Source organism: Aphelocoma coerulescens, chromosome 18 (genome assembly GCF_041296385.1).
Source record: "Aphelocoma coerulescens isolate FSJ_1873_10779 chromosome 18, UR_Acoe_1.0, whole genome shotgun sequence".
NCBI lineage: Eukaryota > Metazoa > Chordata > Aves > Passeriformes > Corvidae > Aphelocoma > Aphelocoma coerulescens.
In genome coordinates this window covers 698,058-714,015 of record NC_091031.1, presented here as the reverse complement: position 1 = coordinate 714,015, position 15,958 = coordinate 698,058, and the positions used below count along the sequence as shown (strand labels likewise).

Sequence of the window (15,958 nt, the reverse complement as noted above, 5' to 3'; positions counted from 1 at the left end):
CAACAGAAGTTAGGTCTGTGGCTATGGCAGAGGTTTATCTACGTAGCAGGAGGATGGAGCCCTGCTTGCCTCTCCTCCTTGGGGGTGTCCGGGCTTCACAAGGAGGTGTATCAGAAAATGCTGAACACCCACTTCTGAAGTTCAGGCTTCTCTTACACAGCTGGGAAATGCCTTCCCAGAAATCTGCTCTATGGTGCAAGCACTGGTGCAGACCTTGCTGCCGTGCTGTGAAGAGGCTTTGGCTCAGCTGTGGTTCAGAAGTCACCAGTAACTCACGTTCTCACCACTGGGCAGAACTGAAGGGAGCAAAATCTCTCACCAAGGACCCGTTTGCAGAGGGTGGGAGGTGAAGGCAGAGCTCTGCCTCCACCTGCTGTACAGCAGCCCCTCTGTTCCCATTGCAGACAGACTATTTCCACCTCTTTATCTGCGTGGCCATCGTGGTGATTTACGGGGACGACGTCATCGAGCAGCAGCTGGCCACTGACCAAATGCTGCTGCATTTCGGCAACCTGGCCATGCACATGAACGGGGAGCTCGTACTCAGGAAGGTAAATGCCCGGGTGCCTGTGTGGGACAAGGTCCAGAGATGAGTTAGAGTGCTGAGAAAACCAGGGACTGCTGCTTCAGCTTGGCATCTCCTGTATCCTTGTGGCTGGGTGGGATGCTGCTGTTTGCCTGGAAACAAGATTTGCAGCAGGAGGAGGTAGTTGTTGAGTGCTTGGGAGGTGACAGTGTGGTTGGGATAGCCCTTGTTTGGATAACCTGCTCAGGGAAATGGAGATAGAGCTGTTGGGGCCGTGTTGGTTCCCTCTTGGCTGGGAGGGACTGGGGCCATGGGATGAGCTGTGGTGTGTGGCAGCCCCTGTGACCTGCCACTGTCCCCAGTGCCCCGGGTAACCCTCAGCTGTTTGGCTGGACACGCCTTTGCTGAGGCGCAGGTAGCCAAGCAGGAGGATTGGGTGGGAGGCCACCTCAGCTCTCCGTGTTGGTCTCCTGGTGAGGAGTGAACGCTTTTCCCCTCTCTCCCCCTAGGCCAGGAGTCTGCTCTATCAGTTCCACCTGCTCCCCCGCATCCCCTGCAGCCTGCACGACCTCTGCAAGCTGTGTGGGACAGGCATGTGGGACAGTGGCTTCATCCCCGCTGTGGAGTGCTCTGGCCACCACCCGGAGTCCGAGAGCTGCCCATACGGGGGGCTGGTGGAAGTGTCTTCTCCTAAACCAGGAAGTGAAGGCAAGAAAGGCCTGAAAACACGGGATGTCTTTGCCTTCCGAAAATAGCTGGGAGGAACAGGGTGCGACAGCGGAAGGGAAGGGCAGGAAGGATGTGCATAGGAAAAAACGGTGAAGAAAAAAATGGAGGAATAGCTTGTCAAGACTCCTGAGAAGACTGAAGGGTGCGGAATGGAAGAGGAATTAAATTGCTCTGTAGGGGAAGTTCCATTGCACGGGTGGTGGAACCTGAGAGAGAGGCATCGAGCCAGGAACCATATTTGGATTTGATTTTGTTAGAAACAAGCTTTTCTAGGTTTTAACAAGGACTTTTTATTCTGCTTCTGGGACTGGACTGGTTAGCAACCAGAACTTTCTTACTTGCTGGTGAGAAACGAGAACACTGTGGGGAGCTAAGGCTACCCAGCAGTGTTGGTGGGCAGGTGGCAGGAGCAGAGCCAAGGCCACTGTCCCCTCACCCAGAGCACACCACGCGCTCTCCGCTTCAACCAAAACGTGCAGCTTCTGGCTTCTTTCTAAAGCCATAAAAGCCATTTTAGTTATAATCCGCCAAAAATAAAACTGCAGACCGTTGGGATTGCAGGAAAGGTGTCTGCTTTGTCAGCAAGGAAGGACTGGTGACCTCAAAGTCTTGTCTCTGGTCTTTTCTGGTTTTATAGGATACTGGCTGGCATGATTTTTTTTCCATTTTTATAGAAGATGGACAGCCCCACATCTCAAAGCACTGCTGCTCTGAGTCAGGGTATTTCATAGACACTGCCCAAAGTTTCCTTCTTCATGAGATACTGGGAAGCAGTTCTTCCCTGGGAGGTAGGTGAGGCCCTGGCACAGGGTGCCCAGAGAAGCTGTGGTTGCCCCTGGATCCCTGGAAGTGTCCCAGGCCAGGCTGGACAGGGCTTAGAGCAACCTGGCCTAGTGGAAGGTGTCCCTGCCCATGGCAGGGGTTGGAATGAGATGAGCTTTAAGGTCCCTTCCAACCCAAACCATTCTGTGATTCTCTCACATTACAGCAAAGCTGTTTCTTTATGCTGACAACTGCAGACTTTAATACTTTAGTCTGCTGTTTCCAGTATGTTTCCCATTGTGTTTCCTTTGGCTCTCCTCAATTACTGAATATTCACTGTCCTTGCCTGTCACTGCCACAGCCTGTGGCACATACGCTCCGTGTGGGTTTTAGGCTCTTCAGTCAGTGCCAGTGCCCCCTGTTCCACATCCCAAAGTGAAAATGAAACTTGCTTTGTTGCAGTCGTTTTTGATGAGCTCTGTCTGATAAAGGTTTCCCTTGGGGTGTTTTTGAAAGGGCAGCATTTCTCTCCTTGTCTGCTGTAAATTTTGCCAGCCAGAAGTGGAGCTGGGGCCTTGAGCCCTCTTGCCAAAGGTTCTTACCAAATTCCATGGCCTCCAAAGGCGTGTCCTGAGCCAGCGTTTGTGCCAAACAGAGCCAGGGGAGCAGTTTCCTTGTGGGGGTGGAAAAGGAGCTGAGGTGGCAGTGGGCTGTGCCTCCCTGTGTCCCTCTGCAGCCTTCCCTGGCTGTCCTGCTCCCTCTCACTCCCTCCACACTGCTTCCCACAGAGCTGCCCTAGGCAGGCTCACTTCCCAACTCTGCCTCTCAGGAATGTTTGTGTGGAACTACCGTGTCCTCGGGCAGTGCTGGGTGGGTTCCTGCACTTGACAAGCACATTTCTCTCAAAATCCTTCTGCAAAGCCTTACCCACAGCCTGTCCTGGAGCCCCATTCCTGCTGGGAAGTGAGGCTGGAGCTTGGATGCTCTGTGTGAACCAGCACCAGCCAAGAGCACGCAGTGTTCCTGAATGGAAGAAGCCTTGACCCACTGAAGGCAACATGCCAAGGGCTGGCTGTTGAGTGGCAGGAGGACAGTTCAGCTCCCAATTTGTGTGCCTTTAATCCAGAGGACGAAAACTTTCTCCTGGGTGAGAGCAGTGGGGAAACCCACTCAGAATGGCACAGCTCTGAACTGGCCCGGCTGCGGCAGCTCCGAGTCTGCAGGTGTGAGCTGGGGTTTGGCAGGGGACACCTCGTGTAAGGGCTGGGGCTGCTTTGCTCTGGGACAGGGAGTTCCTCAAGATTTATGATGTTTCAGTGATAATAAAAGTTTGTGTGAGGCTTTTGTGTGTCCATTGCTGTGCAGGCTGGGGACAGCACTTGGGCAGACACCATTCATTCCCCAGCTTGAGCCGCCCCTTTTGCAGCCACTTAGAGACATGCTGGGTGCGGGGCCTGCCTTGCTGTCCCCAGGCTCTGCTGATGGCAGCCCGAGGACCTGTGGCAGCACTCGATGGCTCCATCCAGATGGAAGCTCCAAGTGGCAGTGGCTGAATTCAGGTCAGAAAAACCACCCGGCAGAAAATGCCAGAAGCATCTTCCTGCAGAGCCACTCGGTGGCATGGGGACAGGTGCCAGCTCCCCAGGGGGACAGCAGGAGCCAGATACTGCCTTCTGCCACCTGCCAGCCCCACGTGGGATGGGCATTGCTGTGAGGCCTTGGCAGCACCGTGGCTGCTCCTGGTGCTGGGGCAGCCGGAGCCTCCCGGGAGCTGCGAGCTGTGGGCAGCCCTGCCAGGACTGGGCATGGGGGCAGCCCCTGCTGGGCCCACGGGGTGCTGGGCACAGGGGAACAGCCCCTCCTCATCTCCCCACTCCTGCAGTGGGCTGGGAGGCACTAGCAAACCCCTCCCAGAAGAGCCAGAGCTGGTTTTGCTGCAGCACTCGTTCCCAGCCAGTAAAAGACAATAGGAAGAGATGAAGTAGATAATTTGGAGTGTTATTTTTCCACTATTAAAATGTCATTCAGCAATGTGGAAATCACTCAGGATTCGTTTAGTTAAAGACTCTGCACTGCAGCTTTCCAGCATGTGGAGTAAGCTGGGTTCTGTGTGAAGCAGGGCTCAGCTCTGGGTGTGCATCACCGGGACCAATTGCCTCCCTTGGCCACTCTGCCATGCCTGGTGTGCCCTGAGTGTCCCTCTGCCAGCAGGAGACTTCAGGTGTCTGTCCCTGTGCTCCCCACTGGAGCTCCCCATGCCCCTGGCACACTCTGACCCCACTTTGCCACAGTCAGGGACACAAAGGCATGGAGCTGGTCCCCAGATGCTCCCAAGGACCAGCAGCACTCACGTCCCAGTGACCCGATTCCAGTCTCAGCCTGTCCATTAGCTTGTGATGCCATTATTTAACTCACACTGGAGATCCACAACCGTCTGAGCTTGTCTGGGGGCAGACGGGGTCTGTGAAGCCAACCGGAGCCCTCTGGCAGTGCCTGGGATAGTACTGGAAGCAACTTTGGGATTTTCCTGCAGTGCAAAGATGGCAACGAGTCACACACTGGACAGGGCAGTGTATTTCCAAGGTCCTTCTGACCTGTCCCCAAGATTTTCCTTTGGGACACTCTGCCATCTGAAAAAAAAACCCCAAGAAACAAAAAAGAAGCCAAGCTTCGGTCCCTACAGAGGAGGAAAGTGGATCCTAGGAACAGTGACCCTCACGTGGCGTCTTCTCGGTCGCCGCCCTCAGCGTTGCATCAGCGGCAGCTGAGCAGCCAAAAATAGCCCCTCGCGAAGGTAAATAGTCAGTGTAAGCCTCTTTAGCCTCAGCCTTGAGCTGACACATCCTCCTGCCTCCCGCTGCCGGGGGGAAGGCGAGCAGGGCGGAACGAAAACGGAGTCCTCTGTCCCTGGTAACGCTACGCTCTGTAAATCCCGGTGGGAACCCGATCCTGCGCCTGGAACCCTGAGGAGAGGGGAACAGAGCAGCCTGACACCTCGAGAGGGAGACTGGGCTGGTTCCAGGACACCTGGGCACGGGGGGAGAGGGGAGAGGTGCCACGCGGTGTCCCGAGGCTGGGAGGGGGCACGGGACTGTCCACCTGGGCGAGCGGGAACGGGGTCAATGGGTCAGCTTCGTTTGTCCTTGGCACTGAGCACTGACCACACAGGTCTGGCCAAACTGCCCCCTGGAGTTTGCTGCACTGGGGAAATTGTCACCTGGGAGTGGGGCAGGGGCAGGTGAGGGGCTTGGTGCCAACGTCCCAGGGCTGGGTGTGTTTGGATGTGGCTGTTCGCCTGTTTTGTCAAGGGACGCTGCCTGTCGAATGAAAAATTACAGCTCGCAAGAACAAAGAGACTCACCTGCTTAAAAAGAATTTCAAACCCAACGTAGCCTGTCCGCCTGGGCTGGCTGGTTAATCGCCGGGTCGCTCCGCTTGGACCATAAAAATAGACCAGTCCGGCCGGCTGGAGCTCACGGGCACATCCTGCCCCGGGCACAGCCCAGCCCTGCCCGAGCGCGGCGCCCCGGGCTCTGCACGCCCTTTATTTGGCTCATTTGAACACAAACGCAGCTCGCGATGAGGTTTCACGGCACCTGGAAGAGCAGCAGAGGCTGGGGCAGCTCCGGCAGAGCCCAGCAGGAGCTGTGCCAGCGGTGCCGGCTCGGACTCGCCGTGGGGCTGCCGGGATCTGCAGCGAGGAGCGGCCAGGCTGGCGCTGCCCATCCAGAGCCAGCGGAGCGCGGGTGGGGAAAGCCCTGCTGCAGCAGCACGTGGCTTAGCTCCACACCCAGTCCTTCCCAAAACCACGGGAGTGAGCACGGACACGGCTCAGGCATCCCAGCAAAGGGACCTGGGGTCAGCCAGACTTTGAGTGGTGCTCCTTGCCGACGGTGAGGGATTCTTTGGCAGCCCTCCAGTGCCCCAGTACACCAGGTCCCTCTGAATTCAGCAAGTTCAGGCCCTGCCAAAGCTCCTGCTCCATGTGGCAAAGCAGCAGCAGGAGAAGTAGCAGCCCAAGGACTCTTCCTGGGATTTTTGATTTTGTTTGGCTTGGGTTTGTCTTTCAGAAACCACAAACAAGTTCAGCTTCTTCTGTCTGCAACTGGGGCTTGACTAACCTTGGCGGTGGCAGAGGCAGCAGGGAGGTGCTGAGGGATGGGCATCTGCCAGAGTCCTCTCTGCTCTCCAGAGGTTTCTGCAGGAGAGACACGGGGGCTGTCACAGAGCCCAGGGACCTGGCAAACACCCCGGCACAGCGATCCCGATGCCCTGCCTGACCCCGAGCCCTCAGCACTGGGCAGAGGCTGTGCTGTGGATGAAGGCAGAGAGCCCTTTGGTGCTGCTCGTGCTGGGGAGCAAAGGCACCTGCCAGGAGGGCTGCCTGGCCCAAATCGGCTCCAGCAGCTGGGTCCTGGTTTCAGGAACCCAATTTCCACATATTGCAGTGAAAAACTTCCAGCCGTGACTGGAAACCCTGGACACAGCCCAAACACCAGCTGGCCTTTAGGCCCTCTGCCAAGGTGATAAAGCTGCCCCATGCCGATGCCGACAGCAGCAGGAGCACTGGGAAAACGCTGCTGCCCCTCCCCAGGGATCGGGAACAGCGGAGACAGCACAGTCCGGGCTCTGGAGCAACCCTATGCCGCGACAGCACCCACCCCGGCCGGGATGCAGCATGGCCAGGACGGGCTGGGAAAGGAAAGGGTGCGGGAGAGCCGGGGCACCGAACAGGGTGCAGAGCTGGGGGACGCTGCGTCCCCTCCCGCAGGTGTGTGGGGACAGGGCAGGTGTGGCTGCCACAGCCGGAGGGTCACAGCCACCCTGGCATAAGCTCCAAGGAGCCCGTGCTCAGGGTGGCAGGAAAGGGTTAAGGAGCTGCCGGAGCGGGAATGAGAGCAGGGAATTCAGCTGCTGACGCAGGTAGGATCTGCCGGCGCATCCCCGTGCAGACACAGCAGCGTCACTCTCAGCTCCTGAGCTGCTTCAGAGCGCCCTGGGAGCGGGGAGTGGGCGTCCGAGCCAGCCCCACGCAGGGAGCAGACAGGGGCCCCCCTGGGCTGTCACCCCCCCTGGCACTGCCCGGGCCACCCCGGGATGCCCACCCCTGTCCTTGCTGCCAAGGCCTGACCCAGCCCTTTCCCAGCAAGCTGCAGCTGGAAGGACGCCCCGTGCTCCAGGATGGTCACAGGCATCACGGAGCTCTGGGGCAGAGCCGGGCCGGAGCCCTGCCAGGAGAGGGGCACCGTGGGGCAGTCATGAAGGGTCCACACGTGCCAACCTCTCTGGTTCGGAAAAATTGCTTGTCAGCTTTTGGGTCATAAAAAGACTCAGAACAAGCGGGGCTGGAATAAGTGACACAGGAAGAAACAGACAACTGAGACTCAGAGAGGGACAGAGCCCTGCGGAAAGCGAGGGACAGAGAGGACACAGCCCCCAGGTCTGCGCAAATGGCTGGAGCAAGACCTGACCTTGCCAGAGCTGGGAGGGTTCTCAAGAGTCCTTGGGATGGGGAGGTTCCCCTGACAAAGGACCATTTCCTACACAGGTGCATCAGTGCTGGCATCTGGGTTCTGCCACATCGTCCCTGCCGGAGCCAGGGAAGTGGCTGGTGTGGGGCCATGGATCCGGTGTGGGGCCGTGGATCCAGTGTGGGGCCGTGGATCCAGTGTGGGGCTGTGGATCTGGTGTCTCCATGGTGTGTGGGACACCAGGGGCAAGAGCAGAACCTGGCAAGGGGCTCTTTGCACCGAGCCCCTGCCAGAGCCACGTGTGCCGCCCTCCAGGAGCCGCTGGGAAGTCAGGCCTGATGGAAATATAATGGGATAATCGATGGCCCATTGTTGCTCGGCTTAATTTAGCTGCTCAGGCAGGGAATGAACAGAGCGAACATACGTAAGCAGGAGCCAAGGCGGGAGATGAATCAGCCCTGCATCTTCTGTGGCACAGGGGACAGGACGGGCACGGGCACCTGCCGGGCCCGGGGCTGAGCCCCCAGACGCCGTGGCGGCAGCCCAGGGCGTGGGGAGGTGGCATTATTGAGATTTACTTTGCTTTGTCTAATGCCAGGTCTGAAATGGCTGCACTGGGCTCAGTGTTACACACCTGCATGGCCAAAACTCCCTTGGAAGTTGCAGCAGGAGCAAGGAAGCTGCTGGGTACGCTGGGACAGGGAGCTGGGTGCTGGGGCCACAGCTTGGGAAGGACACAGCTGATGATGCCAGGGCTCAGGAAGGACACAGTTCCTGCCAGGGCTCCCCTCAGCCACAGCCCAGCTCCCTGTTCCAGGAGAGCCTGCCAGCCTGTGCCCAGCCCAGCTCGGAAGGCCCCAGGGGATGCAATCTGGGGACAGCCCTCCCACCATCTCCCAGTGCCTGGCCCCAGCTCTGCAGCCTTCACACTTTGCCCGGCAGCTCAGCGGTGCTCACCCTGATACCTGGGGAATCGCCCTTCCTCCTCACCGTCTGTCTTCCTCACATTCCTCCTGGCTGGCTCACACCCGCCCGGCCCAGCAGCTCGGGCTTTGCTCATGAATCAGCCCCCGTGGGGTGACGGGGCCGTTCCCTGCCCCTCTCTGCACGGATGTGGATGAGCTTTGCTGCTCCTTCCCCTCTGCCTGGGCTCCGGCTGCCCCATTCTGCCCCTCGAGACGCCTCCGAGCCCGAGCATCCCCAGGGATAGATTTGCAGTGTGGCTTCAGCCTGGATTTCATTTCCATGCTGTCAGCCCATGCCATTCTCTCCTGGTCCCACCGATTCCCGGTCCTGGCATCCGCAGCACCTCCCGTGCCATGCGCTGCCACTGCCACTCCACCGAGGGTGACACTGGATAGCAGCAGCTCTGGATCCCCAGCCCTCAGGAGAGCGCTGCGGATGAAGTCAGCAACGCCCGTCCCGGGCTCTGGGAGCAGTGGGATACAGACTGGGCAGCAATGGGCTGGGGGAGACCCAGAGCCCCCTCTCCATGGGGTTGCCCCGGCCCCAGCCCCGATTCCCGGTAGCGGCTCCCCGGGATGTCCCTGCACACGGAGATGCCGCGGGCCCGGCGCCAGCGCCCTCCCCACGCTGCCTTTTATGGCCCTGCTGCAGCCAAAGCCCAAACATGGGCTGCGGGAACGCGGAGCTGGAGCCTCCCCGGGGCTGGCCCTGACGCCGTGAAGGTGCCCCAGGCACCCCCAGCTCGGGCAGGCGTGCTCAGGGAGCTGGGACTGAGCAGCAAAGTGCTCCGTGTCGGCAGCACCGCAACTACTGGGGTCCCCAAGTTCTGCCCCTCGCAGCGCCCATCCCTGCCCCTCGCAGCGCCCATCCCTGCCCCTCGCAACCCCCATCCCTGCCCCTCGCAGCGCCCATCCCTGCCCCTCGCAGCGCCCATCCCTGCCCCTCGCAACCCCCATCCCTGCCCCTCGCAGCGCCCATCCCTGCCCCTCGCAGCGCCCATCCCTGCCCCTCGCAGCGCCCATCCTGCCTCGGACAACGCCGCGTCCCTGCCTCGTGCTCCAACCTGCGCACGGCGTCACCTCACACCCCCTGTCCCCCCCAAGCCGTGGTGTCCCTGCAGACCCAGCGTGCCCCAGAGCAGCAGGGTTACACCAGCACTCCTGATGTCCCCTCCAGCACGGGGAACACAAGGAGTCTGCTTGTGCCGTATTTCCTGGCTGCGGGCAGTAAATCCTCGGGGCTCAGGACAGCCGCTGTGACTGTAATGACAGAGCCCCATGAATCAGCGTTGCCCTGCAATCCCGGCTGCCTGGGCAGAGCATCAGCATCGCCCCGGCACAGGAGATCCCCTCAAAACCCCTCAGCAGCGCCAGTGCTCCTGGGATGAGCATCTCAGCCTCGTGCCCAGTGCCAGGGCGGCTGCAGGGGAGTGGCAGAGCCAGGGCATGTGCTGGGGAGTGAAGGAGCAAGCTCAGGAAGAAAAGCATCTCTCATGCTGCCCAAGAGACAGCTGGAGTTCCCAGAACCTGCTCAGCATCCCCAGGGGAAAGCAGACAGCGAGCAGCAGCCTAAAAATAGCTGCCCAGGGCACACACAGTCGCCTGAGAGAAGGGGAAGTGAAAAGGAAGATGGGCTGCAGCTTTCCAAGGAACAGCCCCCAGCCCTGCTCTCTATCCATCTCCCATGGGTGAATTGCAGTCTTTGCTGCAACGTCTTCACCTGAATGTTCGGCAGGAGAAAGCATCCAAGGGTCAGGCACTGACACCCACGGAGCCCAGGACAGCGTCACTGTGGGACAGGAGCACTGTGCTAGGTAGGAGCAGCGCAGGATCCCTGGAGCCCCTTGAGTCCCTTAGGAAATAGTTGGCTGTATATAACCAAATCCAGGTAGTCCAAGGACGGGCAGAGGTTGGAGGAGCCAGTCTAACCAGTCAGCGACCAGTTGTGTCTCCCAGGCTGTGCTCACTCAGCTCCTGTGTGGCTGTTCTCAGGCACAGAAACCCAATGTGAGCAGTGCAGAGCTCGGCCAGAGCCCAGGGCCTGCTCTGCCCCGTCCAACACATGCAAAGGGCTCACATATCATCAGCCTTTGGGTTTAAGGCATTCATAGGCCATGAAAATGTCTTCCAGGCCCAAGGCTGAGCTTTCTGCCACGGCAGAGGGACTTGTGTTTGGGTGCTGAGTCACGCAAACCACGGAATCACTGTGCCCAAGCCCTGCAGATCAGCAGGAGCAGGGGCATGGAGCAGCCCCCACAGTGCCTTGGATTGAGGTTCTGTCCTGCAGAGACCAACAGCTTCCTTCCCCCAGGCAAAGCATCCATCTCCTGATGGGTTTAGGGCAGTTCGACTTGGGTTGGACTAAGCGGCTTTGGAGCAGGCAGACCTGGTGACAGCGCAACACGTGGCGGGCGGACAGCGTGGCCAGGAAATCTTTCTCAAACCTTTGAAAACAAAAATACTCGGTTTAATCCTCTGAGGGGATGAAGTGCCAGGGCAGTCTGTGGGTTGGTGAAATTGCCTCGCAGTCAGGGCTCAGCAGAACCTGCTGGGGTGCGGGCGGAAGGAAGCCGGAGGGAAGGGCTGAGAGGAGCTGTGCCGCCGCCTCGGCTCAGGTGCAGGGATGGAAACTGCCTGACCGCAGAGCTGAGCACGCTTCCTCCCTCCCCTCACACCAGCGCCCTGCACGCCAGCGGGGCTCGGGCGGGAACCCTGCAGAAACTGGGGTGTCTCTGCCAGATGATGCTTTTTGTGGCCACTGGACACCAGCAGTGGCTCTGCTGGAGGGGAGGAGGGCAGGGGCTGCAGCCTCTCGTTCCTGTGCAGCAGCACTCGGCTGGGTTGGGGCTGCACAGTTTCTCCGTGCACAGCAAAGCTGCCGAATCCAAGCCGGCAGCTCCCAGCTGGCTCCTGAGCAAGGATCCCGCAGCCATTCCTGTAAGGACAGACAGCAGCTCACAGCCCCCCACGGCACAGCACAGCACAACGCCGACCACGGCTGCTCTGCAGCAGCCACAGCTCGTGGTGCCACCAGCCAGGACCCCACATCCCTGGGGATGACGATGGGCCCTGGGGTGTCTCCCAGCCCCCAGAGCCCGAGGGTCCCCGTCCTCAGGGCAGCACCTCCGCAGTGCCCGCAGCAGCTCAGCCCAGGGCTCAGCTCTGCTGTGCTGGGTGATTTGTCCACGTGCCAGCTCTGCCGTGTGGCATGCCCGGACCACGAGGCAGGACATGTGCCGACAAGGCCCTCGCTGCTGCTCTTCCCACAGGTCCCGGAGCGGTCCCAGCCCCAGCCGGTAATTATCAGCTCTGTCTGTGGGCGATCACTGCTCTCATCATCGCTCTGCCCGGGGAGGGGAGGCCAGGGTGGCACTTTGGATCAGGACAACGTGGCATCAGAATGCTCTGCCAGAGGAGCTGCTCCCAACCTTGGCAGTGCCAGGTGCTGCACAACCAGCTGTGGGAGCAGAGCACAGGCAGAAAAGCTCGCAGTACCCCCAGCACAGGTCCCAGCATGACAGGGCTGTGACTGTCCTCAGCTGTAATCTTAGCAGATCAATCAATCAGTCTCTGTGCTTAAATAGCTTGGCATGACCAGTCCAGTTTCCCCTGCAGCTAGGGAAGGCCTTGTGGATGCTTCTTCATCCCAGGAAGCTTTGCTTGCATGGCTGGGAGACAGGAGGGTTTGAGTGTGAGATGAGGTGGCTGTGGATGCCGTGCCCGGCTTTTCCTTGGCTCAGCCCAGCTCCTGCCCAAGAGGGAGAAGTGGCACTGAGTGCCTGGAGGCTCAGCAGGAGGAGTGGGCATGGGGCCATCCCTGCACCTGAGGAGCGTCCTCGCTGCCACCGCGGGCAGGTGCAGCCATGCCGGGGACACACGCACAGACCCAGTTCTGATGGAGAAAATCTCATCATTGCACTCAGCTGCCAAGGAACAGCATCAGCTTAAGTGATAAGAGAAGGAAGAGCTCCAAGGACAGATCTCTCCAGGGCTGCTTGGATCTGAGGAAGGTGCAAGGCAGGACGGGGCTGGAGACGGGTATCAGGCTCCCCGTGGTGTGTGGGGAAGCAGTTCCCGTCTCCCTCTGCTCCAGGGGGTGGGAGCACTTCCCGGTGCTCTCTGCCTGCTGTCCCAGGCAGCTTGCATTGCTCTGAGGATGTGGGGCAGGCAGGACCTGCTCCCACCGGCTGTGTGCTGAGCCTTGTGCTGTCACAGCCAGGGACAGAGGGACTTCAGTGCCTCTTTCCTCTGAATTTCTCCCGACTTGCCTGGCTCTAAGAAGATTAAAGACAGATGGTCTCTGAGGCTCCCTCACTGACACCCATGCTTGAGGTTGTGGGGGGGAAGGCACAGCAAAAAAGAGCCCTGGGGAAGGGGGGTTATTCCCAGCCGAGTGCCCAAGGGATGGAGCATCCTGGGAACCTGCTCTCAGGTGCTGCCCTCTCTGCCCGTGCTAGCTGCAGCCCTGCAGAGCTGAGCTGTCTCTCCTTGCTCCGGGGCTGCCTCATTCATGGTGAGTTCCAGTGCTGAGGGGAGCCCAGCCATGCTCCCAAAGCAGCTGCTCTGGGTTACGCTGCCCCGTGTCCCCTGCGCCTCAGCCCCTCCATCAGCTACGCAAAAGCTGCTCCGTTGTGCTGTGCAGAACTGCTGTGGAAGCACTCGGTGAGCTCCTGCAAGTGTCTCCTTCCTGAGGATTCTGCTCACAACCTCCTCTGGCTTGCGCTGGCAGCAGCACCAGAAAAAAGCATTCACCTAACGCGGCCCCATGTGCAGCAGCAGCAGCAGCGATGCACTTGTGAAGCCATTTAAATTTCCACGTGATGACCCAGTTCAGGGTGGTTTCGCCTCTGGATTTTCCCACTGCTGCTGCCTCTGGGTGGGTGGTGGCAGCTCCAGACCCTGCTGCTGTGCTGGATTTTAAGGCCAGCACACTGAGAGCCTCAGCCTCAAGTGCTCAGGCTCTTCATGGTGCTTTCCTAAGCGTTACAAAATGCTGGCTACTCGGTGCTGAGGACACCCGTGTGCGCTTCATGGCTCTGGATGTTTTACGGAAAGCCTCAAAGGATGAACAGATTTGCAAAGGGTTTTTTGCTGCTGCCTGTTACACTGGGGGCAGGGCACATGTCACTTCAGCTGCTGCAGTGAAGGTGGTGGGGATGCTCCGGGGGGTTTTAGTGCATGTGTTGGAGTAAATTCCAGCCCAGCTGTCAGACTTGACTCTTCCCTCACCATTTTGAGCCAGCAATCACTGAGCTTCCCCACACCAGCACTGGGGCTGATCTGCAAGGCAGAGGGGCAGCCTGTATTTAGAAGGAGACAATAATTGCAAGTCAGATTTGCTTGTTCAATACTCTATTGACAGATTTGCCTTGGCAACCTGGAACAGGGTTTCATTGTTCACATCGTACTTCATGGCATCCTATTGATTGGGTGGGTGGGTTTAGGTTTTTGTGGGTTTGCTTTTTTTTGTTGTCTCTTTTTCCAAGCCTACCTACTCATCCTCTTCTTGTCTTTCTCCGGCACAGTGTTGACCTCAGCAAGGGCTGTGTCATAATCTGTTTTTCAGACTGGCCACAACTTCCAATGCAAGCCAGAGCTGACAAAAGCAGAAGGGCAAATCCTGGAGCCCAGCTGGCCAAGGCTGCGGGCGGCCAGGTAGGGATGAATGGGGCCAGTGCCCTCCCCCCTGCTCCAAGGACATGGCAAAGTCGGTGCCTGGCCCCCTGTGAGAGTGGCCTTGAAGGAAACGCTGTAACTATTCATGAATTAACTTCTGTTATTATTTGGTGCTCAGCCTGGTGTGCTCCTGGCTTTGCAGATGGGGTAGGAACCACCGGCCTTGCTGGGGCAGAGGGGAGGAAAAGGTGAGCACCCAAACTGCAGCCTTGGAGTCGCCTTGGTGGAGCTGGAGGATTGCAGCTGGAAAAGAATTGCTGGTTTGAATTGCTAATAATGATACAGACTAATGAGCAACATCAGAAATGATGGCATGTGTAATCAGTGCTGCTTGATGGCAAACACAGAGCGGGGCTGCGGGAGCTGCTGGCGTACGGGGCAAGGGGAAGCGGAGCAGCTTCTTTTGGAGAGGCAGAACCCACCCCAAGCAAGGCACTGCCACAGAGCTGACTCTGGCTCCGGGGTGAGAACTTTATAAATAATGATGAAAAGAATAAACATAGACAGACATCAGCTCTGGGTACATGGAGGGAACGTGGCCAGCAAGTATTTGAGGGGAAATTACCTTGGTATGGTTCCTAGCACCTGCAGGAAGCCCATCTGTCTCTGGCTGTTAGAGGTTTTGTCTTACAGCTGCACCCCAGCAGCCCCACCTCAGGATCACAGGGGGCTGGAGCCCCCACCCCTCCACCTGGGACAGAGTCCTCCTGCCGTGAGCAGCAGCACCCATTGCCCAGGCTCTGCAGAGAAGGAGGAATCTGAATTTTTGGCCAGGAGTGTGGTGACGGGGAGGGTACGCACTGAATGTGTGTCTGTGCCTCGTACCTGCCTGATCCACCAGCAAACCAGCAGCGAACTGCCCAGGGCCAACCCTCTCCTCTCTTGGCTTCAAAGGCAGCGGTTGGCTCCTGTTCCTTTTGGTCGGAACACGAACCCTTTTCCTTGTCTCATCCCAGCGTTATGCCCCAGCCAGTCAGGAAGAGGCAACAGTTGGAAATGCTTCCCACTTTCCTTATTTAGGCTATTTTATGTGGTTCAAATAAGGTGTCCTCTTTGGGCCTGACAAAGAGAAAGATGTATCAGTTCATGAACTGCTGCTGCCTGAGCAAGGTAAGAGACAGAAAATCACCACCATTACCATCATTATTGTGAATCATGTGCAATCAGCCCCGTAACAGAAAGCAGATGAAGATCCTACACGGACCCGAAGGACGGGAGCTGCTGCTGAGCCATGGGAGCCAGGGGCCAGGCAGTGATTAAAATGCTTTTAATATTGGTTTTCAGTGTTGTTTCACTTTTTTTTTTTTTTTTAATATATATTATATTTCATCAACAGTCTCTCATACTGCTCCTGAGGCAGGCTCTAAAAGACACCAAGGATGTCTGGTCACATGTTTAAAAATATATTAAAAAAAAAATTTTACATATATATATATATATATATTTATGCAGCCAGCTCTGCCCTCCTCATCGCCTATTCCTGACTGTGTCCTGGGAAGAGCAGAGCTTTCCCAGCCGGGCTGGATCCGGAGCTGGACATGCTCTGCAGCTTACCCAGGCTGGGGAGGAATCGCACCAAACCGTGCTCGTCCCTGGGCATTTAGTTTTATTGCGAGCATTAGTGGTTTGTGCTCGGCTTGTCTCCTCTGGCAACAGGAGAAGCTGGAAATGTCAAAGGGGAGGGTTAACAAACTCCGCTGGCATAAATTTCAATGAATGTATGTTTCTTAGGAAAACCGCTAAGTTAAAAAAAAAAAATTAAATCTTCCCGTGTGTGTTTTCCTTGGGCTGCTGTTCACAATGGATAATAATTCTTACATTAAGCCCCT

At 57.9% G+C, this 15,958-nt stretch overlaps 1 protein-coding gene across 9 annotated transcripts in view; it reads left to right on the top strand.

The window, feature by feature from the left end:
* Nucleotides 1–3,786, top strand: part of TBC1D16 (TBC1 domain family member 16) — a 32,387-nt gene extending 28,601 nt beyond the window's left edge. For 6 of the 9 annotated variants that reach the window (XM_069032501.1, XM_069032504.1, XM_069032503.1 and 3 more), the window contains 2 exons: nt 405–551; nt 1,036–3,786. In XM_069032501.1, the coding sequence (XP_068888602.1) occupies nt 405–551; nt 1,036–1,281 (393 nt within the window). In that variant the 3' untranslated portion in view covers nt 1,282–3,786. The remainder of the gene's footprint in view (nt 1–404; nt 552–1,035) is intronic. The other 3 variants (XM_069032505.1, XM_069032507.1, XM_069032506.1) reach the window with 1 other exon arrangement.
* Nucleotides 3,787–15,958: the final 12,172 nt, after the last annotated feature.